The 26442-nt window shown below is 36.8% G+C and overlaps 1 protein-coding gene across 1 annotated transcript; it reads right to left on the minus strand.

The window, feature by feature from the left end:
- Positions 1-2493: 2493 nt before the first annotated feature.
- On the minus strand, positions 2494-26442 carry LOC104281091 (adenylate cyclase type 2; the record flags this gene model as incomplete). The annotated part of the gene is made up of 11 exons (XM_009878962.1): positions 2494-2578; positions 8835-8932; positions 11032-11101; positions 14635-14715; positions 17133-17176; positions 18430-18606; positions 18938-19070; positions 19435-19593; positions 23798-23925; positions 24970-25081; positions 26294-26442. Coding segments are annotated over 11 exons (1236 nt in total), but the record flags the coding sequence as incomplete, so codon positions are not given.

Below are 26442 nucleotides of genomic sequence, written 5' to 3' on the forward strand. Positions count from 1 at the left end.
TCTACGTGCTGACTGCCCTCCAGCCCTCCTTGTGCTGCCTTGGAGGGAGGAGTGGAACTGAGTGTGGGAGAGGGTGAAGGAATGGTGTGGGTTTGATGTTTGATTTCATTTCTTAGTACCCAAATGTATTTAAACTGGAAATAAATTAATTTTCCCCAAATCGAGTCTGTTTTGTCTATGACAGTAACTGGTAAGTGACCTCCTTGCTGTTATCTCAGCTTACATCTTATTTTATTTTCCTCCATCGTCCTTCTGAGGAGGTAGTGAGTGAGGAGGTGGTGGTGAGGGTCTTACCCATAGCCAAGGCTAACCCACCACAGTGGTCAGTCAGGCCCAAAATACCATCTTCTTTCTCTATACACTTTTAGAAAAGAGATTTTGGGTGATTTTGAACTCTGTAATTACATGCAGGTGTGCGTGCACACAAGCATGTCCACATTTACCACATGCATCCAGCAAGGGAATCCAAAATATACCCCTAAAAAAAAAAGAGGTGGGAAAAACATACCTTAGCAAAAAATACCCCAAACCCAAACGAGATTAGGCCAATAAAGCCTGATTTATGTTAATACTGACATTATAGTGTTAAAACCCAGACATCAATACTTGTTCATGCCAGAAATTCAGTTTTTTTCTTGGAGACAGAAAGCATTTACAGTTATGGGTCAGATACGGCAATGGATGTGCTACTGAAACGCAACATAAGGCCTTGCTGTCATTAGATCTGCAAAAGAATACTTGGATTTTGACACGAAGGAAGAAATTTTAGAGAGAGGAAAAGAAAAAGATAAACCTACTGCCTCTTTTGTTAGCTGCCTCTCATCCATCACCTTACAGAACTATGTTCATGCTCACGAGGGAAAGACAGTGCTGCATCAACTATGGTCATAACTTGCTGAGAGGCTTCTTGGCACCATAGCTTCTGCATTAGAGCAGCTGAACTCATAAAGGAATAGACATAAATAGCTCCTCTTCAAGCTATTTAGCGTAGAACATGACATCTTGCAAGTCAAATGCCATAATAGGTCTAGATTTCTGAATATTAACAGTAAATACAAGACATCGGAAAAACAGCAATTCAAGTAGGTGTTAGATATTATTCAAGTGGCACGAGTCCTCAGCTCTAACTTGGGATATGTGCTTAGCCATCCCTGTAAATGCAGAAATATCTGTTCGTATTCCTCCTAAGCCACAGTATAAATAAAAGCCCTACGAGAGCGTACACCCCAGCACTCCTTGGTACCATTTCATTGGCACCTGTTTTTCCTAGAGGAAAAAGGCTGGCTTTCCCTTGAAGGATTTTTAAAAAAAATTGTTTATTCAACAGCAATACTCTGACTCCATCATTTTACTCTTGTGTCAATAACAAAGAGCAATCAAGTATGACATTACATAAGAACTAATTTCTGCTGTTAATTAATAGCAATACCTCCAGGACCTCAGTCCAAGGATTTAAAATATTTAAAAATACTGTTCCATTGTATCTCAGATTCATTCCAGAGCATTATCAGCATCCCTGCCTTATTGGAAAGGCAACTGAAATGTATATCAATTACATTTTCTTAAAAACATGTCCTGGTTAATTACAATCCTAACGAGGGAAGAGGGAAAAATTATAAAATCCTGCTGCTTCTTGTTTTAACCATCAGGCCACCTTTTCTTACTGTTTGACTGCATAGTGATGTAATTGACTTTCCTATGTGCATGTTTTGGTTTTTTTTATAAAATATCTTTCAGCTTTTTCCATGGGAGCTTGTTGAGAGATGTAAAGATAGAGAAGAAGTGGGGATTAAGTGGCAAGTATACAGATAGTTGTATTGCAGATTACATGCCGAATTCAAATTGCATTCACTTTCTTATGAACCCTGAAATGCCTTGTTCTAGATGGAGTTATATGTTGGATCTATTTAAGAGTAACTGAAAGAAGAACGATAATGCTTGTAAACTATATCATGAAATGCTGAAAGGTATAATTAAATTCTCAAATTCAGCATATTACTGAGTACACTAATAGCCATTACAATAACACCTGGACCACTCAATGGCAAAATTAGAATTTTATCACAAAGTTGTTATATATAAAATTAAATTGTCATTGTGAAATATACTCTCATATTTCTTATGGTCTTATACAATACTTAAAGAAATACACAGCCCCCAAATTAAAGCACTTATGAGTCACCTCCTGTAAGCACAATAACAACATTTTTTGAAAAGACAATCAAACAATAATGCAAAGCTCTAAGAGGATCCAGCTTCGTGGGAGAAAGATAATATTAGTGTAGGTACAGACAGTCACTGGACTGGCATATTCTGTTTTTCACATAATTTACAGTAAGTCAATGTGTAACAACCAATGTCCTCAGAAGCCTGAGCGTGCAAGGCTTTCACATTTAACTGGTACTCTGCAAAGGCTGAGTGACTTAGTGAAATCAGAACATGTTATTTAAAATAAACCATTAACTACTGGATTACATTTCCTTGAATACCTACCAAAAGCTGTCCAGCAAAGCAGATAAACAAAATGAAGGAAAGCAAGAGAAATGCAGCCCCAAATGAAATTCCAAGAATAGATGTTCTACAAGAAAAGGAAAACATGTATTAATTTCTCCATTACACACCCGTAGAATGACCTTTTCTTTGTGTATAACACTGACTATATGAAAAATTACCATGTGCAAGTTGCAACTTCCAAACATCAACATCATAGAAAAACAATACCAATCCTTACCAGAATGACAGGTCTTTTTCCTACCATCTTCTCAACTCAGGAATACCTGAATTTGCTTTACCTCTGACTTTGTGAAACTATTACTATGAGAAGACAATAATTCCCACACAAATAATTCAAATGGCAGAGTGCCTCAACAGCAGCAATGTTTTGTTTTGTTTTTACTTTAGGAAGCTGGTATTAAACAAGTTTATTATTGTTTTAGGGGGGTTTTGTGTGTTTTTTTTATCATGTTGATTTGCAAATAATTCTCCAATAAATATAAAAAAACGAAATTGTTGGCGGTGCAAATTGCCCCCCAAAGGTAGGAAAAGCAATAGCCTGGGACAGTGATGTCCAGTTTTCAGTGTCCCACAGCTAGAACCCATGATAACTGTGATGCTGTGGTCTCTTGGTCAGCAAAGGCCCAACTACAGCAACTGCTATTTCATGAACGGATAGGGACTCAGCATCTCTGAAAATTCTGTTTTGTATCAAATTTGACTGGCTGGCCAGTAGATTCTTAAGTATCAGAGGACAGGATAGGAAGGAAAACTAAACACCATGGAGCAAAAAAAACCCCAACAGCTACAGACTTTAAATGGAAAAACACTGAGTAATCTATACTCTTCCCAAAATCCTCCTTACCCAGTGTTCTAGCTCATTCTTTTCTTCAATGTTATAAATACAAATGCCTAGCGAAAATAGCATCACTAGCTACTCAGCAGACAGCAACAGGGATGCAGTAACAATCTGTGCCTGCATTTATTCTGCAAATGTGGAAATCTCTCTATATGAATGCCCCAGCAGAGTGTAATTGCTCCATCAGGCACCATACGAGAGCTACTTAGCGTGGCTGCCTAGGGAAGTGGGACCTGATTAAGTTTAATAAATGCCAAGAGAAGCCCAGAAGCTCTGGACCAACTGAGTTGTTTAAGCAAGGGAACTAGATGCCATGATGAAGTCCCTCATCTGAGCATCTGCTTTCAGTTTTAACCATGGATTTGACACTTTTAGAGAGTTAGAAAATATGTCTCAATTCCTTTGAGCACCAGCAAATTTTTTATCAAATCTTATATGCTAGAAATATTGGCATGACATTTTAGAAATAAGTTTTGTATCTATTGCTTTCCCACAAAACTATAATAAATGCTACATTTGAAATCTGAAACGTCTTACATAAACTTATAATTCAGACTTAAAATACATTACTAATAAAATCAAACACCTTTGTTCTTTAAGGATGACGTGAATTTAAATACACACATTTTAGAAACTATAATACTAAAATTTAGGAATAGAATCCTGTGGATTACATACAAATACGGATTACATACAAATATTGGAAAACATTTTGATCTGTTTTAACAACAGTGTTACAGAAGCTATTTTCAGGAAAGAACAAAAAAGCATTAACTTCACAAACCAATTTGATGCCATATTGTGTGATTAAAAGCATTTTGGAGAGTAATTTATGAGCTTCTATGCCAATCAATCAGAGAACCTCTTACATGCTAAGTGTTCTTAAGATTTGAGGTTGACATGAACAGCTGATGAAAAACAAACAACTGGCAATTCACAACATATATTAATCTTGAAATAAAGTTCGTTTCAGAAGCTATTTGAAAATCATTACTGCTTAATGAATGCGTGTTCTCCAAGAATTCCTCTTTGAGACTGAGATGGTAAGCTGAACATCAGAATATTTAAAAATACAGTCTCTACTCTTAGGAATTTAAAATCTAGTAAGCAACAGAAGAGATGAAAGAAAAGGAATATAATTAACATAAACACTTCCGATCATATACATATATCCTTCAGTAATATTCAAATAACTATTCCTGCATTTCAAACTATTGCTATTCTTTCTCTGACACGAAGGGTACCATAAAGGAGCCTGCACACCTTAAGAAATTATTCAAGAGTGGCTTAGGCGTCAAGTTTGAGGTGCATCCTTGTAGAAGAAGAAATGAAGGTATTTGTGAGAGAAACCAGAGAGCAAAAGAAATAAAATTAACGTGGCATAAGGACAGCTCATGCAAAGAGTACTTAATCACACAGGCGACAGGCAAGAACAAAAGGTCTTTGTAGCTGTTTTACATGACAACAATGTTATTGAGGTGGCACAGGGAAAATAATTACGTAGCAAGGTGAATAAGGTTCTGATTATCAGGACAAAGAGAAAAGGACTGAGGATAAAGAAATAGAAAAGTGGTATCTTCACATCCAGATCGGAGTGGCAAATACAGAGAAAAAAGCTGTAATATTTTTGCTCCTCACACTCCCTTCTCCTGGGAACAGCAGGACTTCTGTTTCAGTCAGGCTAAGATGGAACAGTTTCACAGAATCATAGAATCACAGAACAATTCAGGTTGGAAAAGACCCTTGGGATCATCGAGTCCAACCATTGACCCTGCACTACAAATTCACCCCTAAACCGTAACACTCAACACCACATCTAAACAACACTTGGACACATCCAGGGATGGCGACTCAACCACCTCCTTAGGCAGTCAATTCCAGTGTCTGACCACTCTTTCCATGAAGAATTTCTTCCTAATGTCCAGCCTAAATCTGCCCTGTTGCAACTTGCAACCATTCCCCCTGGTTCTGTCCCTAACTACCTGTAAGAAGAGACCAGCACCAACCTCTCTACAATGTCCTTTCAAGTAATTGTAGAGCATGCTGCTCCTAGAAGGAAAGAAGTGGGCTGAAAATGCTGTAATGGGAAACAAAGTACTAAAAGTTAAGTCCCACCATAAACAAGCCTTATCTGAGGTAACAACCACAGGAGAGCCGTAACAAGCATTTATTTTTTGTCACTAGAATATTACAAAAACAGCACAGGTCTTTACGGTAAACTAATCTTGCCTTTTATTGTGTAGAGTCATGAAACGTGTTGCACAAGTCACCAAATACATTGCATTGACAGATTCAGGCAAACCATTTTGTCAAAAAAGAGCATCTGGGATCCCACAAAACAGGTAACTTTTTATTTGCCTATTCCTACGCTTCAAGGAAAGGCCTAATTTCTGAAAGGTTTGCTCTCCGCTACGGTGCCCCACCAAGACAATGCTCAACAATATGTCTTGTTGGTAACACTTTAACTGAAAAATAAACATTTATTATGAGACATACTGAAAAAAATAGAGAAGTGAACACATTCTTGATAGACTTTTGTAACTATCAGCAAAATATGTGACTTATGGCACATGTCCCTTAACAAGATGTAGAGAATTTCCTTAGCTTGCCAGGTAATTAACATTAATGTTTTCAACTATTTGATTGTAAAGTCTCTTGAGGTGATAAAATCATAATGAAGCAATTACAAATGATAGTTACACAAGGCAATACTGAATTAGACTTTCTGTATCTAACAGTAGCTATTTCTTTCTTAGTTCAACTAATGCTTCCACTAAGCCATCAAAGGATTCAGTGGTTATGTAGACTAACTGCAGGGCAATGTCAGGAAAAATCATTTTATTATTATTAAAACCAAAAAAAGCTCCAGTGAAGTTAAATCAGATACAGCAGGAAAACAGCTACTAATGGTGCTTTTCTTTTGTTTATACTGTCTTATATTTTACATGCCTGCTTTCAGTAACTCCCGTTCAAGAGGAATATATTTTCATCAGTTCACCAGTTCGCATTTCAAAAAGCGACACTGCCAATTCCAAGTTAGTTGTCTGTTTCCCTGAATAAAGAACATACGGTTGTCATGAATTACTAGAGATATTTCTGTCACTAAACTAAGAATGCTGTTCTGATCAAGATTTGCTGTCATTTTAATGTCACAATAAAGACCTACTCCTCATGACACATTTCACCCCCAGATATCGTTTACTTAACTGATGTTATATTTACCACTTTGTGTAAAGGTTACTATGAAAACATCACATTAGTTTATTGACCTCGGGAAAATCAGAAGATTAATAAATTATTTCAGCCTTGAAATAAATGTCTCATGATCTTGGAGATATTACTTATCACTTGCAACTTGCTGGATGTTACTCATCATCAAATATCTCCAAATCTACTTTAAAGCAGCAGGTGGTATGCCTGCACAGAAATCAATGATATTATACTGCTGCAAAACCAGATTAACAGAATATCCAATCAATAAAACCCAATGACAGATGTAGTTTATCTCCCTGTCTTCATTAGATCACCATTTAAAAATCCTGTAGAATTTCTGGAAGAAAACAAAAAGGCTAGATAAAATTTTAGACTAAACTATGATTTATTATTTATATATTTATTTCTTTATTTGCTGGAAGGAAATAACATTTGAAGCACCGGAGCATGTTCAATTTAAGATACGTTTGTGATGACTGCATACACTGTGATATTTCAGCCTTTTTTCTTTTTTTTAGTTTGCAGTGCTCCCAGTTTTCCAGCAAACATGCAGATGCCTTTATGATATCTCGCCTTTCTGTCTTCCATTTTTGCATCTCTTAAATTAATCGACAACCCCTTGAAGCTGAATACCATTTACACTTGTAATACTAGAGTTTATACACTCTTGCTTTTACAATTTAATATGCAGTCCTATAAAAGGACCAAAAGATAATTTACAGTATTATTATGGTAATGAAAATGATAGATCATATATATCTTTTTGCTATGGTATTAGAAAGAGATGTAATATCCGCTTATGCTTTTACAAGTTGGAGGACACTTTCCTTAGTTGAATACAGCTCCCCAGAGTTCATTTATTTCAAGCATCTGATATATTTTCATGAGCTACACAATTAGTTTAAAAGACATATTAAGGATAGAGCAAAATGTGCATCTTACTACATGTGTGATAGAAGATAAACCTAGATTCATTTTCATGACCGAAATCTATACATAGCAACAGATTCACAGATCATACTGCTGGAAGGGACTAGGTTAGATCCAAGTTTGTTTTTTGGCATATCACAAAACATGACTTTCCCTGAATTAATGCCCGAGTTTGTAAAATATCCTCATTATGCAAAATGACAAATAAAATTAGTCACGAGCCTTAATTTCATATTTTGCAATAGTAATGCCTGAAGTCAGACTGAATCATGCGCCAGATACTGCTGAACTGTTGGAAGAGTGTCATTTTGCAGCTTGTGTCTCTGTGCTGGAGACTATCTGGGAAGCCCTTTGCAGAGGAAATGCTGTAAGACTTGAAAAAATGTCTGTAAAAATTTATACACGTTCTAAAACAAGTCTGCAGTATGGAAAGTCAATTCAAAATGACGTAATAGTTCCTCCTCGCTTTGGATTAAAATGTGAGTATGTGCAACGGTACAAGACCAATCAATCAACTGATCTCATAAGCACTACAGGAGAGAATACTATGACTCAAGAAATACGGTATCACAGGGAATATACTGTGTTGACTTTGGAAATAATTGGCATAAAACAAATATGAACTTTCCACTATGTAAACAGTCAACAACAAAATTCCATTTTAAGAAGTCTAATAAAATATTCTTTATTAGAACTCTCTTCCAGTTTTTCTAGCCTTTCTAGAATATGTACACAGACAGCTGATTTATATGCATAAATCTAAATTAGCTCATCATATATGAATTCTGATGAAAATCAATATTACAGAAATTGTTTAATATTTTAAAATTAGTTATAAAAAGATACATTACATAAATAGTAATGCTCTGTTTGCATGCTGAATAGAATAGTATTATCACAGTAAAATGTTAAATACATTTAATCTCAGTCCCAATTCTGCAATCCATTTTCTCTCACTTCAACATCCAATTGTCACGTTTATTTTACATGTAATTTTAGTTGCACAAACTTATAGCTTACATGTTTTTTTTTTCTATGCACACAAATTTCATTCCTGTCATCATCACACATTTTTAAATGCAAAGGGAAAAACTAAGATGAAGGAAGAATTGATACTAATGGTTGATACTACACTATTGACAGCATTTAAAATTAGAAACTAGCATAACATTGAAAATGGGTTGAAATCCTCAATCTCCTCCATTCAGTTTCATTTCCATAAACTGACCTCTGTAATCTGATAATTAATGGGGTTTTTTTCTTTATACTTTTTTTTAACATTAATGAGCAAATATGCATAGCAATGAGTACACATTAAATAACATTAAATACCACTTACTTTGGCAATACCAAAATCTGCACAACAAAAATGCAGAAGAATATGAGACAGGCACAAGTCACATAATACTTAAATGCAGGCAAAGTAGTTGCTCGATACTAGAAGGAAAAAAAAGCAAATGTTAAAACCACAATTTCTAGAGCAGATTAAATATCACCCAACTGAAATTTCAGTCTTAAAGATGAAGATATATATAGGCAGTCTTTAGCAACAGTCAATTTCCTGTTATTCAACAGCTTCCACATCCACTCACATAGGGTTGGTATTGATTTCTTTTGCTTCTTGAAAAACAATGGCTTAAGTAGCCATGTCAAATGGTTTTGGTCTGTTCCTCTGCAGAACAAGACTATCCAAAATTCATCATAACAAGTTTAACTAAAACTAAAAAAGTGAATACATTTTTTAAAAATATTTTTTAGGAATTCCTGACTTTGAGTTGCTCTTCAAATCTCAAAAAAAATCCAATCCATTTGTAAATTCATTTCAATGTTTCACACTTCTCCAGACATTTCCCAGTGAAGTCAGCAATCTACTCCTTAGGTTAAATAATTATTTTGCTTTATTACTTTGCTCTACTTCCAAGTCCTACAGGGCCTGAAAAGCTCCTGTTTTAATCAAAAGCAGGCTTCTTACTGAGTTCTTCAAAGTCAAGAGTGGACTGGTGAGTCATTAAAAGGCAGTGAAGAACGATATTAAAAAGCTGGACCTGAAAAGAGCAATTAGTTCTTTGCCATTCCACAGCATTCTACAGTCTAAACGAGATTAGACTCCTACAAGGAGCATCTACACATCTGAATAACTTAGCTCCCTCATTTTCTCCCAAATCCTGATCCTCTGATTCTCTGAAGTGAACATAAAATGGTTTTCTCTGAAGTTCTCTTTCTGGATTTATGTGTTAGTACCACCCACAGCAAAATCTGAACATGCTCCTAGACATACCTCTGATCCACTTGGTGTACCCTTTAAACACTATGGATGAGACCACACCAGGTCTAGCTTCTTCCCCCTTATGCTGTCTTCTAAACAGCCACAAAGAACCTTGAATTTTTTTTCAGCCTAATGCATTGCCAAGGGCATCCAACACATGCCTTTGGCAGCTGGCCATAAGAATACTATTCTGCTGAACTGCAAAAGAACCTGAAAATTATTTCAGACACTTTGAACTGAAAGATATCTAAAAAAAAGAAAATAAATATCTATTTGACCACCACACGAGATCCAGAGGATAGCTGCACCTATGCTGTACAGTGCAAACACACTATGGCAGTACTTCCTCTACCCCGTTCTCATCAGGTTTCACTTATTTATACAGCCCTCTGTGGTCAAATCAACCTCTTACTTCCCTGAAGGACTGCAGAACTGTTCAGCTGCCAGCTGCCCTGTGAGGAAGCAGTGAGAGGCAACCCTCTGGTCCTCCTGCGGAAGCTGTGTCAGTATGTAGAAAAGCATTCAGCCTCTACAAGGCCATAAAACAAAGAAAAAGCCTGACTTCCTAAGCTAGTGGTCATGACAGTCACGTAAAACGGAGAAACCTTTAATTCTGATTGTTACTCCAAGGACTAGAAACAGTATCAATTATCTCATTTGTACATGCATGTCCCAAACGTGTTTCATCACACATATTAGTTAGGGGAATATTTAGCATGTTGCACCCAAGGCAGGTAGGAATTTTTCATAAAAAACATTTGTAATAGTGTTTCCCCAAAAATACTGTGAGCATCAAGTGCACATGGAGAAAACAACTGTTATTATTACAAGACTATCATTACTAGTGAGATGGAGTCTTTGAGACATGGTAAGAGAAAAAAAAATTAAAACAGTGTATTTTGATAAATGCCTTCTGAGGATGTAGGTGGTGGAACTCAGGAATTCTTTGCTCTTGTTACATCAAATTCAGACTACCAAATCTCCTCCCACTTCCATGAGATTATTATTATTATTATTATTATTATGAGAAAATTTCAAAAAATCCAAATGAACTGCAGAGCCTTACAAAGAGGAAAGCAGTCTCAGACATCACATTCATATTTTTTTTTCCAGAAAATGAGCTAAAATATTATTATAAAGTTTGTGCATTACTCCCTGCAGTGGAATTGCTGTGGCCATAGCTCTGTGATACAAAAGCAAAGGATACAAGCCTCACCTGGGATGAAGCAAAGAAGGAATCAACTGTGATTTTGCAGTGAAAATAACTTACTTCTTTTTCCAGAGTCTTGTTATAGAAAAGAAGTGATATTCTTTGAATGTCTTCAGATTTAAGCCACTGCCTGGAAATGAAAAGAAACATTGTAATCGACATAAGAATCAAGTAGTCCTGTCTTTTTATATTACTGGTATGCAGTAAAATAAAAAAATCACTTTAAATAAAGTTCTTCTGTTTAGCAACGCATATGGTGAACTTCATTGACAGTAAAAGCAAACACTACAAATCCCCTCTCCTTTTTGACCTGAAACAAGAACGCAGATAAACCATTTTTTTCTGTGGATCATTCCTAGAGGACAACATGGGAGTGATTTATATGATGAAATTCTAACACGGGTACTCCACTCACATCCAAAACACTGGTATATCCCGTGCACAGAAGAGAACCTGAGATAAAAACAGTCCTTCAGAAGATACCTGTAAGAAGTGCACTGTTAAAATATGCAAGAGTGGCAGGTAAATTACACTTCATGAACTCCTGTTGCAAACAAAAGTGTGATAAAACATTATTAAAAGAGGTGGAGTGATTTTTATCTTTGAGCTGCATTAGTTTCTTGACCATGACACTGCAAGTAGATTTTGATTTTTGTACTGATTATAACTACTTCTTCCCTGCTTAAAGATGAGAAATAAAAAATGGAATAAGTACCTGCATTGAAATGAAAAATCTATCTCAAAGGAGGCGAATCTTGACAAAAGCCTGACATAACTTTTACAAAATGAAGCGTTATAATATAAAAGTCTACATTTATTTTAAAGGACACTTGAAACATAGTATTTAAATTTCAAGAGAGAGAGGTTGCTTGCACCTCAAGGGGATGAAACAAATTTGAAAAAAGTATTTAAGCAGACACTTCTGTGATCATGCAATATTTGAGCACAGACAATAATAGCAGGGCTTGAGATTTTTTTGCAACCTTTCCAGCAATAACTTTAAATTAGGCTTTAAGCTAGTACTGTAACTAATGCCTTCTAAATAAAAGAGAATGTCTCAACTGACAGGCTGCAATGCCAATAAGTAACAGCAATGAAACACAGTGGAATACATCCTAAATTAAGGTCCTGGGAGAATAGGAACGGACAGAGTAGAATGTAAGCTATTAGCTTTGATTTCTAAAGTCTAAAATATTTCTTTCCTTCCCTGGGAGACTGTCTCTGTTCCTGTGCAATCGATTTCATTCTAAAAAGGGGCTGAAAGCATATTCAGTCCTATGTATGCTTAATTCAGAAATCTCTTTCCCAGTTTGCTCTGGAATGGCTCACATCTACGTTTCATCACAGGATTCTGCAAAGAAACAGATATGATAGGCTGCTGTACATGTAGCATCATTTTCTTCAGGTCCAGCTGTAATCTACTGGACAAAACATTCGGATTGTGGAAAATTTTTGGTAAACCGTGAAAATTAAGTGCAACTCGTTTTCTATTTAGTTATAAAAATTGAACAAAAAATAACCCTCCTCTTCAAGTTGTTAACTAATTTCCCTTTTTTCCTTATGGTGTCTGACAGGTGGACGGATTTAATTACCAACAACACGCTCCTAAAAATTTCTGTCTGCAGGTCTACTCCCAAAGGCCTAATTAGGTCTGTATACACTTGATTGAACATGAAGTCAGTCGTGCCATTTAGAGTAAATGCTGCATCATATTCCACATTACAAGCTCATGTTTTCAGGTTTACTTTAAAGCTCAGAAAAAACTATACTGGTGTAGATGCTGAGAGGTCTGAGGGAAACAGTACGTCACAAACAAGAGGACGTGGAGAGTAAGTACAGAAGAGGGAGCTCAAAGTCACACACCTTTGGCACAGAGATAGAGGCTGAAAAATTCAGCCCACGGTCTGACTCTCTGATGAGCCTAAAAGTTACCAAAGTATCTGCAAGTACTTGGGGATACGTCTCCTGTGAAGCTAGGTCTTGAATTTCTGCTTAAATTCTTTTGCAATTCAAAGAAAAACACAGAGAGAGAGCTGAATACTGCCTTCATCCGCAGAGGCGTGTGGTTTGATAGGGCTCGTACTGACTGACAATGTACAGCGAGGAATCATGCACAGAATACAGCAGCCACCGTCACTTAAAGTAAAAAGAGAGGAAAAGAGAGTGTGTTTCTTGAACATAGTAACCTACTTATCAAAGAGGAAATTCCTTCAGTTTAGCTCCCCTCTGTAGGTATATATTTAGCTGGCAGATTGCTATCCATCCATCACATGTCTTGTTAAAAGTGCCCTAATCACCAAGGCTCGGAGTGGCATTGCTGGGGCTACTCATTCCTCTCCTGTGCAGAACAGGCACCCTGCAGCCAGGAATACTTTATTCATGGTACGGGGAAAAGAACACGTGGAGAAAGTACGATGTTACGCTAAGGCACTCAGCTGAGAGATGGCACTTCCTCACTCTTCTAAAAATCTGTGTTTACGTATCTTTTACTGTAGGGCTCTAACAGAATAGTAATGAAGAAACAAGTTGTAACTTTGCTCATGCAACTTTGCGAGAAGCATTGCCAACTAAGTCTACTACTGTGAATCATGCTGTAAGGCCAGCGGACTGCTTTTTAGATGCTACAGTTCCATCTGCCTTCCAGAAGAAGCACTTGAACCCAGACGCCCTGTGCTACTGACAGAGTGTGCATGTGTAGCTGTTTTAGGAAAGTCTAGTAGAACCGAAAAGCTTTGCCTGTGACGTGACCTGCCCTCTTTCGCTGTATTCTTTGCATGACTAAAAAAACTCTTTCTATAAATAATTACTGAAAAATATTTTCCTAAAGCCTAGTACCTTTTAATAGGACTATCAGATGCAAAAAAGCAAATGTGACATGAGCATTTAATAATTAGTTTTAACACTTGGCTGATTAAGATTCTGCATTACAGAAGTAGGGGGGGAAACAGGCAATTATCACAATTACTGTCTACATTTTTGAAGGGCGATTCTCATTTTTCATCAGATAGGCATTAAGAAACCTGAGCGCTTATTTTGGACCAGTACTGATTTTTCTCTCAGTCTTATCTATTCACCAGCAAATGGAGAACATCAATACTGCCTCCAACTATTCCTAGGACAGAGAAAAAAATACATGCCACATTACCTCTCCCAATAACTTCAATATGCCACCTTAGCTTTCTCTAAGAAATCAACCAACCAGTTGAAACAAAGGTATTAAAATACGATTTTAGGGAAAGTTTCTAATTTTGAGGAGTTATTTCTGTGGCAATTGTGAAGCATCAATTTTTATATCATCCTGATTTCTGAGCCAACTATTTTGTGTGTCTTACTTCTCTGCAATTCAGATAAGAGAATTCTGCAGAATTACAGCTATGAGTGTGCAGATACAGTTACAGAGGAAAAATCCCTTTGCTGTGAAGATTAAGACAAGTCAAAACCTCTGTCACACCATGATTCACAGCCAGTCTTATCCCATAGAGTAGAAAATGTTGTTGCACGGCATATTTTCAGAATGTGCAGTTTCCTGTGCCCACATTAGTGACACCTTTACGGCTTTCAGGCTTCTATGTGCACGTGGGAGCGAGAAACAGTAAACACTACCCTCTGTTGAGGATTTATGTCAAAGTTCAAGGAAGGAGACAACACAGAATAAAAACATACTTTTGAGCATTGATTCCATCAATGGCCTGGATCATCCTCTCGTTCAATTCCTCCTCAAATCTTCTTTTCTGAGATTTTGTTCTGAAATGAAAATTGTGGGAAGTTACTTTGAAAAATATTACACTGTTAATAAACATTAACTAAACAATGGGGTGATAGCTTGCATAAACGCGTGATGACGACAATAATTTTTTAACATCTATGCTGCAATAGCAGCTATAGGCTTCAGGCACACTGAGCCTCATAATAAACCCTTAATAATACCAACAAAAGCTACAGTCTGACACACACACACTCCAAAAAATCTGGAGTTTAGCTATTAGGAAGCACTTAAAATACAAACACAGAAAACAAACAAAAGACAAAAAACAAGAAACAAAAAACAAATCAAGAGAGTTCAAGAAATTCTGGTTGAAGGAAGGTCTTCCACAGTGTATGAAGTAATGAAAAAGAACGGGAATATGCTCAAATTCACAAAACGTTCCTGTTTCTTGCAGCTATTTTCAAAAATCCTTGTCAGAATTGTATGATGAGCAACAATGTGCTAGTGCACTAAGGTATAATAAGTATACTCTACCAAAAGCCTGCTAACTCTTCTTTTTTGGTAATATTTTATTATTTTTAATAAGAAAATTAAACACCAATTTAGTTACAAACATATGCCATGTTATAAGTTATAACACAACTGCAATGAAAAAAAGGATCTTCTCTTTTCACTGGCCTCAGGACCCATGAGAGGATCATCAGAATGGGTTTGTCTTCACTAACATGTTACTGCAAACTTCATCACTCCTTTCAGTGGTTGTGCTCTCCTTAAAAATGAAATATTTAAAATATGTCTCTGCCTCTTGAAAACTTGAAACCAATATTAACTCAATAACTGTGTTTTGTAAGAAGTCAACAGTCAGATCTGAAATTTGACTCTTTGCCTACCAAAATATTAATAACCTACAGACTGAAACTTGTCAAAGGTAACATGGATTTTCTTCAACATTAAATTTTTGGGTTATTTCCCCCAAACTGATTACCTGTTGCAGGACTCAAACTTATACAGAAATTATACTACTCTACTCACAGTAACTGTAAATAACCAACTGATTTCATGCCTGTTCAGTGCTACAGAATTTGGGTAAGAACTTACACAATTTATTTTTCACATATGAAACAATCTGCCTAAGACAGACAAGGAGACATTATCTAATCACATTTGATCCTCTTGGCAGATCTCTAACAACATAAGACTATCACGTAACTAGATAAGAGCTAAGACTGCCACAAACAGAAGCCTACATTCAGGCTTAAAACTCCAAACTTTCATATTCTGAAATAATACCGATTTTCAAAGTGCTTATTATCATTTCAGCTCTCTCCTGTGGGAATGACTAACTAGCTTATCTAGAATCCTAGTGATATCATGCCTCACTATGGATGTTAGACTCCAATAATAGGTTCTCAAAACTTCTTCCATGACATGGTATCAAGACACATGGTAACATTTGTGCTTTTGGTGTGCAATTTAGAAACATGAAAACAAGAAAGTCTCAGAATCTTAAAGAATGGCATTATTTGCAAATACCACAATCCTATGATCTTTCTTTTTACCATAAGGATAGAAGTCCTTCTGACAATTTTGTCCAAAAGTTTTAGAGACTTTTTAATTCATATCATGCCTATTTGGTCAAAACTTTTCATCTTCTGGAATTTAGCAATGTTTTAGGTAACTGCATATCTCTCCAGTACCCTGTGATTTGTCAAGAAGACATTTACCAAGCAGAGTGGTGGGGAAGGAACAGACAGATTGACTTGCTTGCATAACCAAAGAGAATAAAAATACAATTTTTTTAAGAGTTCTCTCAAATGATTTTACAGTATTTGTGATGTTATATATAATTTTGCAAGAAAGACTGAAGTGCTACCAGGTCATTAAAATAAAAATTAAACATTACAGGTTTCTGACAGTGCTAAGCTTGTTTTTTAAACAGATGTCATTCAAACTTACCACAGACTTTGAAATAATAAAACATAACACAAATACAAACCAATTAACAAAATATAGAAAATTATTCTTTCAGGACATATTATTAACTGTTGTAACACAAATTACTAGCAGCCCTTTCAGTCTTCCTTCTTCCTAACCCTCTGCACCTCCTCTCAGTTTTCCTGCATATAATTTTCTCCCCACTGACAGAGTAATTGGGTTGTTACGAGAAACAAATAGTATCCCATCAACATACTTATACTAATTCAGAATAATGCTATTTGTTAGGAGGAAGTGTATTCTCAGTTCCTAAGTACCATGTCTGCCAAATCTGTTTCCATAGCACCTCTCTATGTAAGGGATATCAGCTGAAAAATAGTTCGGGTGAGAAATAGCCCTTAATATTTGAAAGCATGTCACACACACACACATATATATATATATATATAAAAATATGTGTGCGTGCATATGTATTCATATAGGCTTTATACTAATAAGTGATTTTAAAAGATTAATTTACCTCTCTCTGCAACGCTGAAAATGATACTGTCCCATGGGCACATCCTAAAAGCCAAAAGAAAATACCTATGAACAATAATAGTCTTTAATGACATTAAGTCGCTTTAAAAATAATGTTGAAAGATTAACTATCAAACCAGTCAAGAGTGACGAGAAGACAAACTGATCTGTCATTATAAACACTAAATAACTAATACAACAGTCTGCATCCAAGTATGTTTTGCTTTACTAGAAAGTCCCTGTTTCAAAGTCACAACTGTTTTTTAATGTAGCCCAAACTCCTGCCAGCTTCAGCAGAAAACACTGCTAATGATTTTAGAAAAAAACAGGTCTAAGTGATCAAATACAGGCAATGGTCATTATTTTATTACTGATAAGCCACAGCAGCCATCATAGTCACATCAATTTTATGATTAATAGTGATGGCTGGGCACTTCCTGTAATGAACATGCCACAATCTATATTCTGATGTGAAGCATTTATTGAAGAAGATGGGTCATGTGGCTCAATCCCACGTTCTCACAGGAACAAAAGTGAATGCCAGTGTTGAAAACTTTTAGAATTAACCTTTATGTTTTCACTTTTTAGAAGCAGAAGATAATGCAGTGTACAAGCTGTGGACTGACAGCACCTTACTGGCAACAGTAAAAGATTGCTAGCAAAATTAAAAAGAAATCTTTTCTGTTCAGTGTAAGAGAAGTAGCAGCACGCTATTGTACTGTGAAACTCAGGCCATCGGCCATAGCTGACGGTTAGTGCACCTTAAGAAGGCAGACATTACTGTGAGTATAGCTTTGGTTCCCTGAGAGCTCTTCTAATAAAGTCTACTCTGGGTACCACAGGGATAGCTTCACAGCCTTTGCTCCAGGTTTCACCATCTTGCAAATAAAAGATGTGGCTAAATAGCCAATAAATCTCAAGGAATGTCTCTGTATCAGAAGTGTGCCTTCCCAAAGGTGTTGCATGCTGGATTTACGCTCAAAATCTCCTTCTACAAGGTGAGCAGCAACCACTCTACACGCTATGACTGCGGCTCAAGCTCAGCGAGTCAAATTGTGTATTTTAGTGAGTATGTTGGACTGCCTTAATTCAGAGATGCACTTACAGCAAGACACGGCTGCTTAGAGTCTAATCCAAAGCTCATATGCTGATGGAAAAGCTCCCAGCAACTACACTGGGTTTATGCCCTGTACAAACACACATATCTCCTATCAGAAAGAACCAGGTATTTAGCAGTGAGCACCTTTTTCCTTTCAAATATTACTAAATTGTATGAAATGACATAAGTAGGCCCCTACTGTTGTACTAATCTTGCCGTTTTCAGTGGTCATGCTGTCCCTGTGGTGCAAGTGTGCAAATGGCTTGGCTGCTCCCCAGGATTCCAGGTACCGGGTCATGCGGACAGAAGCTCTCATTTTGGCTCCATCGAGAGTGTGCCGAGGTCTAATGTGGTGCTGAGGGCTTCGCTTCTCTCCCTGGTTGACAGAGAATTAAAGGTGATATCAGCCTTGGTGTTCATTACCTTTGGAGGCAGTAGTGCATCATCTGGTAGAGCATTATCTGCATGCTTAGGAACTTAAAAATGGAGAGATGCTAAGAACCTGCAATTCTTAATGATATTGCTGGGAAATATCAGAGACTTATTTCTGAAGAGCGGGAAAGATTTGCAATGCAAATGTTACGCATTTGTAGGCATCAGTAAATAGCTCTGATCAATATCTCATGGCAGTGAATTATTCAGTAAAGAGATCAGTGGTCTTGCTCAAAAATAACTATGACTGGCCACAGAATAAAAGTACTACTAACCTTAGGATTGATTACAAAGTAAGTCTTAACATTATGCTCTTTCAGATATGGGTCCCTCACATCTCCATCCCCATCTTCCACTTTGTAAGCTCCATTCAAATGTGCCAAGGTGACTGAGGTGATGTGAACACGGCTGAAATTATATTTTAAAAGAATGATAGAATCACAAATACCAATCAAAAGCATAATTTGAACCTGATCAATCTTTTTCAATATCTTCTGGATACACTTTTTATACACTGCTTGCTTCATTTACAGTCCCTGTAATCTCATTTTTAGAAGTTCTAATGGGCATAAATCTAAAGGCTTCCATCGACAAAAAAATGCTCCTTAAATCACAAGAAATACTGAGTGCTTGTTTTTCCTTAAGATAGCACTAATAATTACTTCAGGCTTCTCCACAAAGGCTGATGGCTGAAGACATGGTACCTATGCATTTCTCCATGGTACAAAACCCCCCACGTATCCAAAGGTTAACAGAGAAGGAAACTTCTTACCCCGGGACTCCTCCAGCTTCCATGTGATTTGCCAGAGTAACATCGTGTGACCACACATCGTACTGCCACTTCTGCAGCCCAATAACACCACACAGCACATTCCCGGAGTGCACTCCGACACGCATATTAATATCAACTCCAGTTGCGTCTCTAACTTTCCTGCAGTTGTGAAGAAAATCTGCGTGAATATACACAGTAGGACCTTTGTTTTCTTTTAATTTACTGGTCAAATCAGCAGCAACAATGGTGATAACATTTATTTCCTTTTAGCATTGCCTCTATTCTTTTTGAGTTAGGTTTATTTTTATATATTGCCTTACTATTATCTATATTTGTGACTATTTACAGCAAATATTAATTCTCAAGTCCACGTGTGAAGTCTCTTCTTTTATACTAATTTAAAATCATTTTGGAGGGCTGAAGTAGTGGTCTCTACCATGTCTGGTCTCCTGGTAGAACCTAGGGACTACTTTTTTTCTACAGGCAGCCTTTGGTATGGCTTCTAACACAGCAGCAGTCCAACAAACACAGTCTGGAGATCTGAAATTACTGTTACAATCCCATCTGTCTGAAAACCCTATTATCTAAGTTGGAGACTTACTCTTATCTGGCTTCTGTCAGGTCCCATTACTTTTGCACATCTTCTTGCAAATGGTTCTGCTCTGAGAGCGAGGATGCAGCACCTCAGGATATTCTACAGGCTGGTAGCTCATACACTTTTTGGAGATATGGGCTCAGTGCAACACAGGCTGTGGAGAACATAGGCTCAACAGCTTTCTGGGTGGCTGGTGAACCGTATACCCGCTAGATCATTATACAAAGAATGAGAAGCCACACTCACTGTCCAGATCACATCTAAACCTTAGACCTTTCCAGTGACTTTAGACAGAGTCAGAGTGTCTGTTCATCCCAACCCAGATCTCAGAAGAGCTCTACACATAAGATAGGTGTTTATCTTTCCAGAAGAGGCTCTTCTGAATCACAGGTGGATGACTGAAGTCAACCAAGCAGAACATTTGCAGACATAAGTCATACGGGTACCTAAGGACATATGTAAAGAGTTCTAAAATTAATTCAGATGTGTATCAAGTGTTTATTAATGTCTCTTTTCACGTTGCCATTTTACACATTTTACTCTCCTGCAGTTGACACACTTGAACTGCTTGTAAATGATCTCTGTAAGCAGTCCACTTTGCTCTGTAAGCAAAGTGGAAGAGGAACATTTATCCTCTAGAAGTGCTGGTTGAAATGTTGCCCTGTCATGTTCTAAAGTCAGCTTTACAACAAATTCTCAGGAGTTAAGGGGAACAAGTCGAGTATCTGCCAGAATTGAATCTTCTATCTCACAAATTAAAGAAACCACAGAAGATTTTAAATTAGAAGGGTTACTCTGGACCAAATTAGGGTTTACCGCTTCTCTCCTGTGCTCCCTGAATGCATCTAAGGATGCAGCCTATCACCTGCCCCCAGAACACTTGTCTTACATAAGTATATCTGAAACTTCCCACTATTCATTTTCTGCTCCCACGGTCTCTCGGATTTCCCTCAGCACAACATAGTCAGCGTGCCTGTCCTGGTTGGGCAGTCAAAATATTAATCAAAACTGTATTTTTCCTACTGCAGCCTGAAATCTGAGTTTGTAAGGATTCTATTTTTTTCACAGACATGATTAGCTTGCAGGTAGTGGTAGCAACTTCATTCCACACAAGCAAGTGTCCAGGCCACTAGGAAAGCATTTACTGTATTTATCAGAGCTTTATTCACTGGTAATTCTTGACTAATGTATCAAAGACTCACCTAGTCCTGTCTTATGCATTTTAACACATTCAATGATCCTTAAGCATTTAGTTCTCTGAAAACTGCCAGCTTTAAAAGCACAGGTCTTTTTTGGATCAGACCTGCAGGAATGAAATCATACCTTAAAGAAATTATTTCATTGTGCATCTAGCTTTCAAATTACTACAAGAATCTCATCCAACAGTTTCGTTCACTTTCCACTGAAATGGAACTCATTTCACGCTACCAAATCAAAGACAGCCTCTGAGAATCTGTGGCTGAGAAACATTCAAACTAGGAAGCCACCAGAGAGACAAGGGGGTGGAGTTTGGGCTGAAGGAAAACAGTACCTATATTCATACACAAATACAGTTTGCCTTAACAGATAAGCTCTAGCTTTAAAGCACCCAGTTAACGTGGCTGGTTCTCAACATGCCAGGCAGCACTGGCATCTATGGCTTGGTAAGTTGAGCATCCCACTCCTAGGCAAGCAGGCTGCAGACTATAAAAAACATTGGATTTCTTCCAATATAGAGAAGCAAAGCAATTAATCAAGGACACCACTAACATGTTTAAATGGAAACAATCTGTAGCTTAGTGAGGCTGAATTGCTCAAAATGGAGCTACACATCATTAGGAAAAGAGACTGAATAAGGCTTTGTACTACAGAACACCTGGCAATTTGGTAGAAATCCTTTTCAAAGTTTTTTTTCAAAGTTTTTTCAGAGAGAACTGGAACTGAAACTGTATACAGGTGGAAAAATCTATACAGAACTGTTATTCTAAACAGTAAATTGATTTATTTCAGTAACGTACACACTGAGGGATCAGTTTGCACCTCGGTGACTGAATATAATGAAAACTCATATCTGACAAAAAATATTTTGGACAGACTGAGTCAAATGTATATTGAGATTCAAACAGCAAGAGTATTACTACTTTCAATTTTACAGGCCACAGAAGTATTGCAGGAGGTGCCTCCACACAAAGATGCAGCAATCACACAACAAAATACGGAGCTGATTAATAATCAGTACTTTTTATTCACCTGCAGGCTGCAACACTTGACATAGTACTTTGAAAGCATTTGAAAACACGGGGTCCAGATTCCTCACTTACAGAGAAGTAAACAGGCTGTGACAATCAGGTATCTGTCCGTAGGAGCGTTGTGGATTCTGACCACAGTAATAAAGTCAGCTCAGATCATGCTACACAATCAAAAGTTGATTTTGTAGTCTATGAGGCTGCTCTTACCAAAGAGGACTTTATTATCCAGCATTAACAATCGACATGAAAGAAGCTTGAGAAGAAAGTTATCCTGAAGAAAATTGGCAAGTTCGGAAGTGTGAGGGAACTGTGGCCTTTCTGAGCTCAAGTATTGCACTGTGACGTGTAAAATCATACTTTCAATTCTTTGTCAAGGGCAATCTATGGCTTGAGTTTAGCATTGTTTTTCCACCAGCCAGTAACCTTCGACATTTTCAGTATACTTCTATACTTTTAATTTCTACACTCCTAAGTAAAAAAGAAATAGGTTGACCAGAAACTCTAGCAAATGCTGTTAACCCATATTTATCACACAGCACACAGATCTTCTGAAATGTAAACCAGAAAGCTCTCATTTTCACTAAAGTGCTGGGGAAAAAAAAAAGAAGAAATATTTTTAAGCCAACCAAGGGAGGAAGTCAGAACTTAGGAACAGACACTCCTTTACCTACTGCTTTACTGAAGGGACGTTACTTTAGTTCTTAATATGGTAGACAAGCAATTTGTTAAATTATAATAACATTCTAGTATATCTAAATTAAAAGATAAATCATTCAGTGAAACTAACTGAGGAAATAACTAAATCTGTAAAATTTAATGATTGGCAAGGAGAAGTGTTCCAAGTGCTATTTTAAAAACCAGGACACAATGCAAGGTACAACCACATCTGAATAAAGAAAAAACATTTTAGAAAATGCAGCAACCTGATTCCTGAAATGAGGTTAGTTTTACAACAGATTCCTAAAGCAAAGAGATCAAAATCCTAGTTTCCACAAAGACTACACCTTTTACCTGAATACCTTAAAAGGAAAAGAGACAAATTTTTATTAATCCACCTACCCATAGAGTAATTCTCCTGGACCAAAACACAAGATCAGGCAACTGAAAGCTGAAACCCTCTTGTGACTGCAATTACACACATGTGAAGGTAGTATTTAAGAATTAGAGGAATCACTTTTTGTATGTCAGTTTATAATTGAGGCCACATTGTTCAACATAACTAACCCTTTCATGAAGAGGTGCACACCACACACATACCTCACAAGGATGAGGTAATTTTCTTCTTTGCTACCCGAACAGTGGTAAAACTGATTTGGCCAAAAATATCGATATTGGAACTGAAACTTACAGAAGGGCATATCAAGTTTTAAAACCAAAGTCTAATTGTTTACAAAACCAAATCACACAGGTGACAAACACCCAGACCTACACAAAACATGCATTTTTCCAAAGTGTAGCTCACCTAAATATACTGTAATTTTAGTCAAAGGGAACTTAGAATTTTCATTGCTGAATATTTAACAAAAGGTTCAGCACTTACTTAATGGCTTCACACATGTCTAATCCCATTTTCACACAGTTCTTGGCATGATTTTGAAGAGATATGGGTAGTCCAGAAACACAGTAATAGCAGTCACCTAGGATTTTAATTCTCATACATTCATTTTCCTGGAGGAAAAAGCAAGGTGAGATGGTCACTTTCAACTTAAATTACATAAATGAAGGGTTGCTGTTACAAAGATTGACTTAAACAATACTAGCAAAATCATTCTACTTAAGCTTGTTTCAGTAGAGAAGGATTTGGCTTGCTAAAAAAAAGTGCTGTATGGATGATTCCTCCATCTTTTATGGCAATTAATATGCAAACCCAGGAAGATACTTCACTGCAAAACATATATCCACAGTGCTGTTCATGTCCTAAACAACTGAGCCAAAGTACTATGTCCTCAATCTATGTAAAATCTTTTTGTTTGAAATATGAAATCAAAAGACATAGCCTTCCATAATTACATCTTTGAAAATATGGTGTCCAATATTTCCTGAAACTACCAATCATAACGTTATTTCTATTTTTTGTACTCGAAGGCAATGTAAAGATTTTTATTTTTTAACCAATAATGAACAATAGTTTTTGAAATAACAAAAGCCACAAAAATTTATCTGGTTTAGTGTTTCTGATTTTACCTTCACACACAGCATGAATTTTGATGTAACTTTTGTAAAAATGACACCTAAATAAACAGAAGAAAATATTCTGATTGTACTTGAGTCTTTTCTTGAGTAAATAAAGAGGCTGTGGTCAGTAATTAAACTCTGATCAATATTGTCTGCCTTGTCCTCTGGTCTCTTCTTTTCAGAGATCAGAAAACTGACTGTAGCAGTTTTATATCTCGAGTTTCTTAATCCTTGTTACTGTAAAAAATGTATTTAAAGAGCTGTTCATCAGCCATTAAGCTTTATCAGGACCTATGAGGTGTCTCCATCGGTCCTATTAGAGAGAGCTCTCCTGGATTCCCCAGGTTGGCACACTGGGAGAAACACACTGTAGCACTCAGACAAGAACCAGATTTCTCCTTCACACATTTCAAGTCTAATCTTCCTGCCAAAGCCTCAGAAGTGCTGCCTGAGGGTAGAAGAGTCCCCAAGAAGAAAAATTATTTTAAAGATGGCTTGCTTATTTCAACTAACAGCAGCAGCCTAGTAGCAACCCACCTTTGCGATCTGATCGAACTTGCCGAACAGCTCATTCAGCATGTGCACCAGCTCCCCTGGGGAGCAGTCGCTGGCCAGGCGGGTGAATCCCACGATGTCCGCGTACAAGATGCTACAACAGAAATGAACAGAGATTTGGTCACAGTTTCCTTCTGCACATCTCAGATGTATCAAACGACAGCAAAACCTGAAAGTAGGCATTCTTCACAGAGGTATGGCCATACCCAAAACAGCCTCTGCAAAATGTAGAGCAATAAATATATTTATAGGTAAAACTACATTTATCTTTATAGGCTTTACATTTAGAGGTAATATGTACCTATATTTCCCTTTATAGGTATTACTCAAACAGGTATCACTTTACAGGTACACCTATATTTATAGGTATTCTACGCCTATATTTGTTACAGTGTAGTAAAAAAATAGAAATTTTTTTCCCCACCCACAAATCAGCAATATAATAACGGTAATGAATTCAATACACGTTTATTGTCAGAAATTAATAACTTTTGAACATTGTTGACACTTTTTATCCAGATTTACCTGTCAGTGTTACATAGCATGGAAGTCTCTGTTCACCTGTTACTCTATTAAATTCAAGCTTGTTTGCTAAGATATTCAAGCCATAAACTATGTTTCTATTCACCAGGAAAACCTGACCGGTTCATAGAGCCAGGCTAAGGAAAAGATATTTGTGCTTGCAAGTGAAAATGAACTTCCTCAAAAGTCCTGCAATACTTGCTTTAAAAAGTAATTTCTAAGAATATAATTCAAATTAACTTGTCCAATAAAAAACAAACGGGCAAAATAATTTGTAAAGATGACAGAATATTTGAAATAAATGGTGATTTTTTTTCTTAACTTCTAGAAATCTATAATTAATAAATACTTTTTTCCCCAGCCAAATAATTTATCTCAGGTACTGTGTAAAATACATACGTGGGACAGCTGCCTCCATTTACATTATATAAAAGCTAAGAAATTGCTCCAGTTAAGAAAATTACAAATTCAGAACAATATAACTGACAGGAATTACAAATTTGACTAGTGTACATGAAAGAAGGATTTGGTATTTTAACCTGAAAGATCGAGCCATTACGAAGAAAGCCTGTTAATGTGCGGGTTTTTCTACACAACCCCTTTGTATTATCACCTTTGTTGCTCTTCTGGAGCGTTGAATTGTTAGCATTTCATCAAATTAACAGATAATAAACATGAAGCTGTTGAAAAACTTATCAAAACAATTATTTTCTGAATTGCTCTTAACACTTGCTTTTCAAAACTTGTCTGAATGTTGCTGATATATTTTCTGACTGTACAATACCTTACATTGGTGTGCCTTTTGACATACAAATTGTGGAAGTTGTTGGTGTTTTCCAGCTGCCCAGCCTTGGGACCTTGCAACCTCTGAATGATCTCAGCTTTCATTTCCATGGCAATGTGAGCAGGAAGTAAAGAAAGGAGAAGACGCTC

This window comes from Apaloderma vittatum, unplaced genomic scaffold, assembly GCF_000703405.1.
Source record: "Apaloderma vittatum isolate BGI_N311 unplaced genomic scaffold, ASM70340v1 scaffold32410, whole genome shotgun sequence".
Classification (NCBI taxonomy): domain Eukaryota; kingdom Metazoa; phylum Chordata; class Aves; order Trogoniformes; family Trogonidae; genus Apaloderma; species Apaloderma vittatum.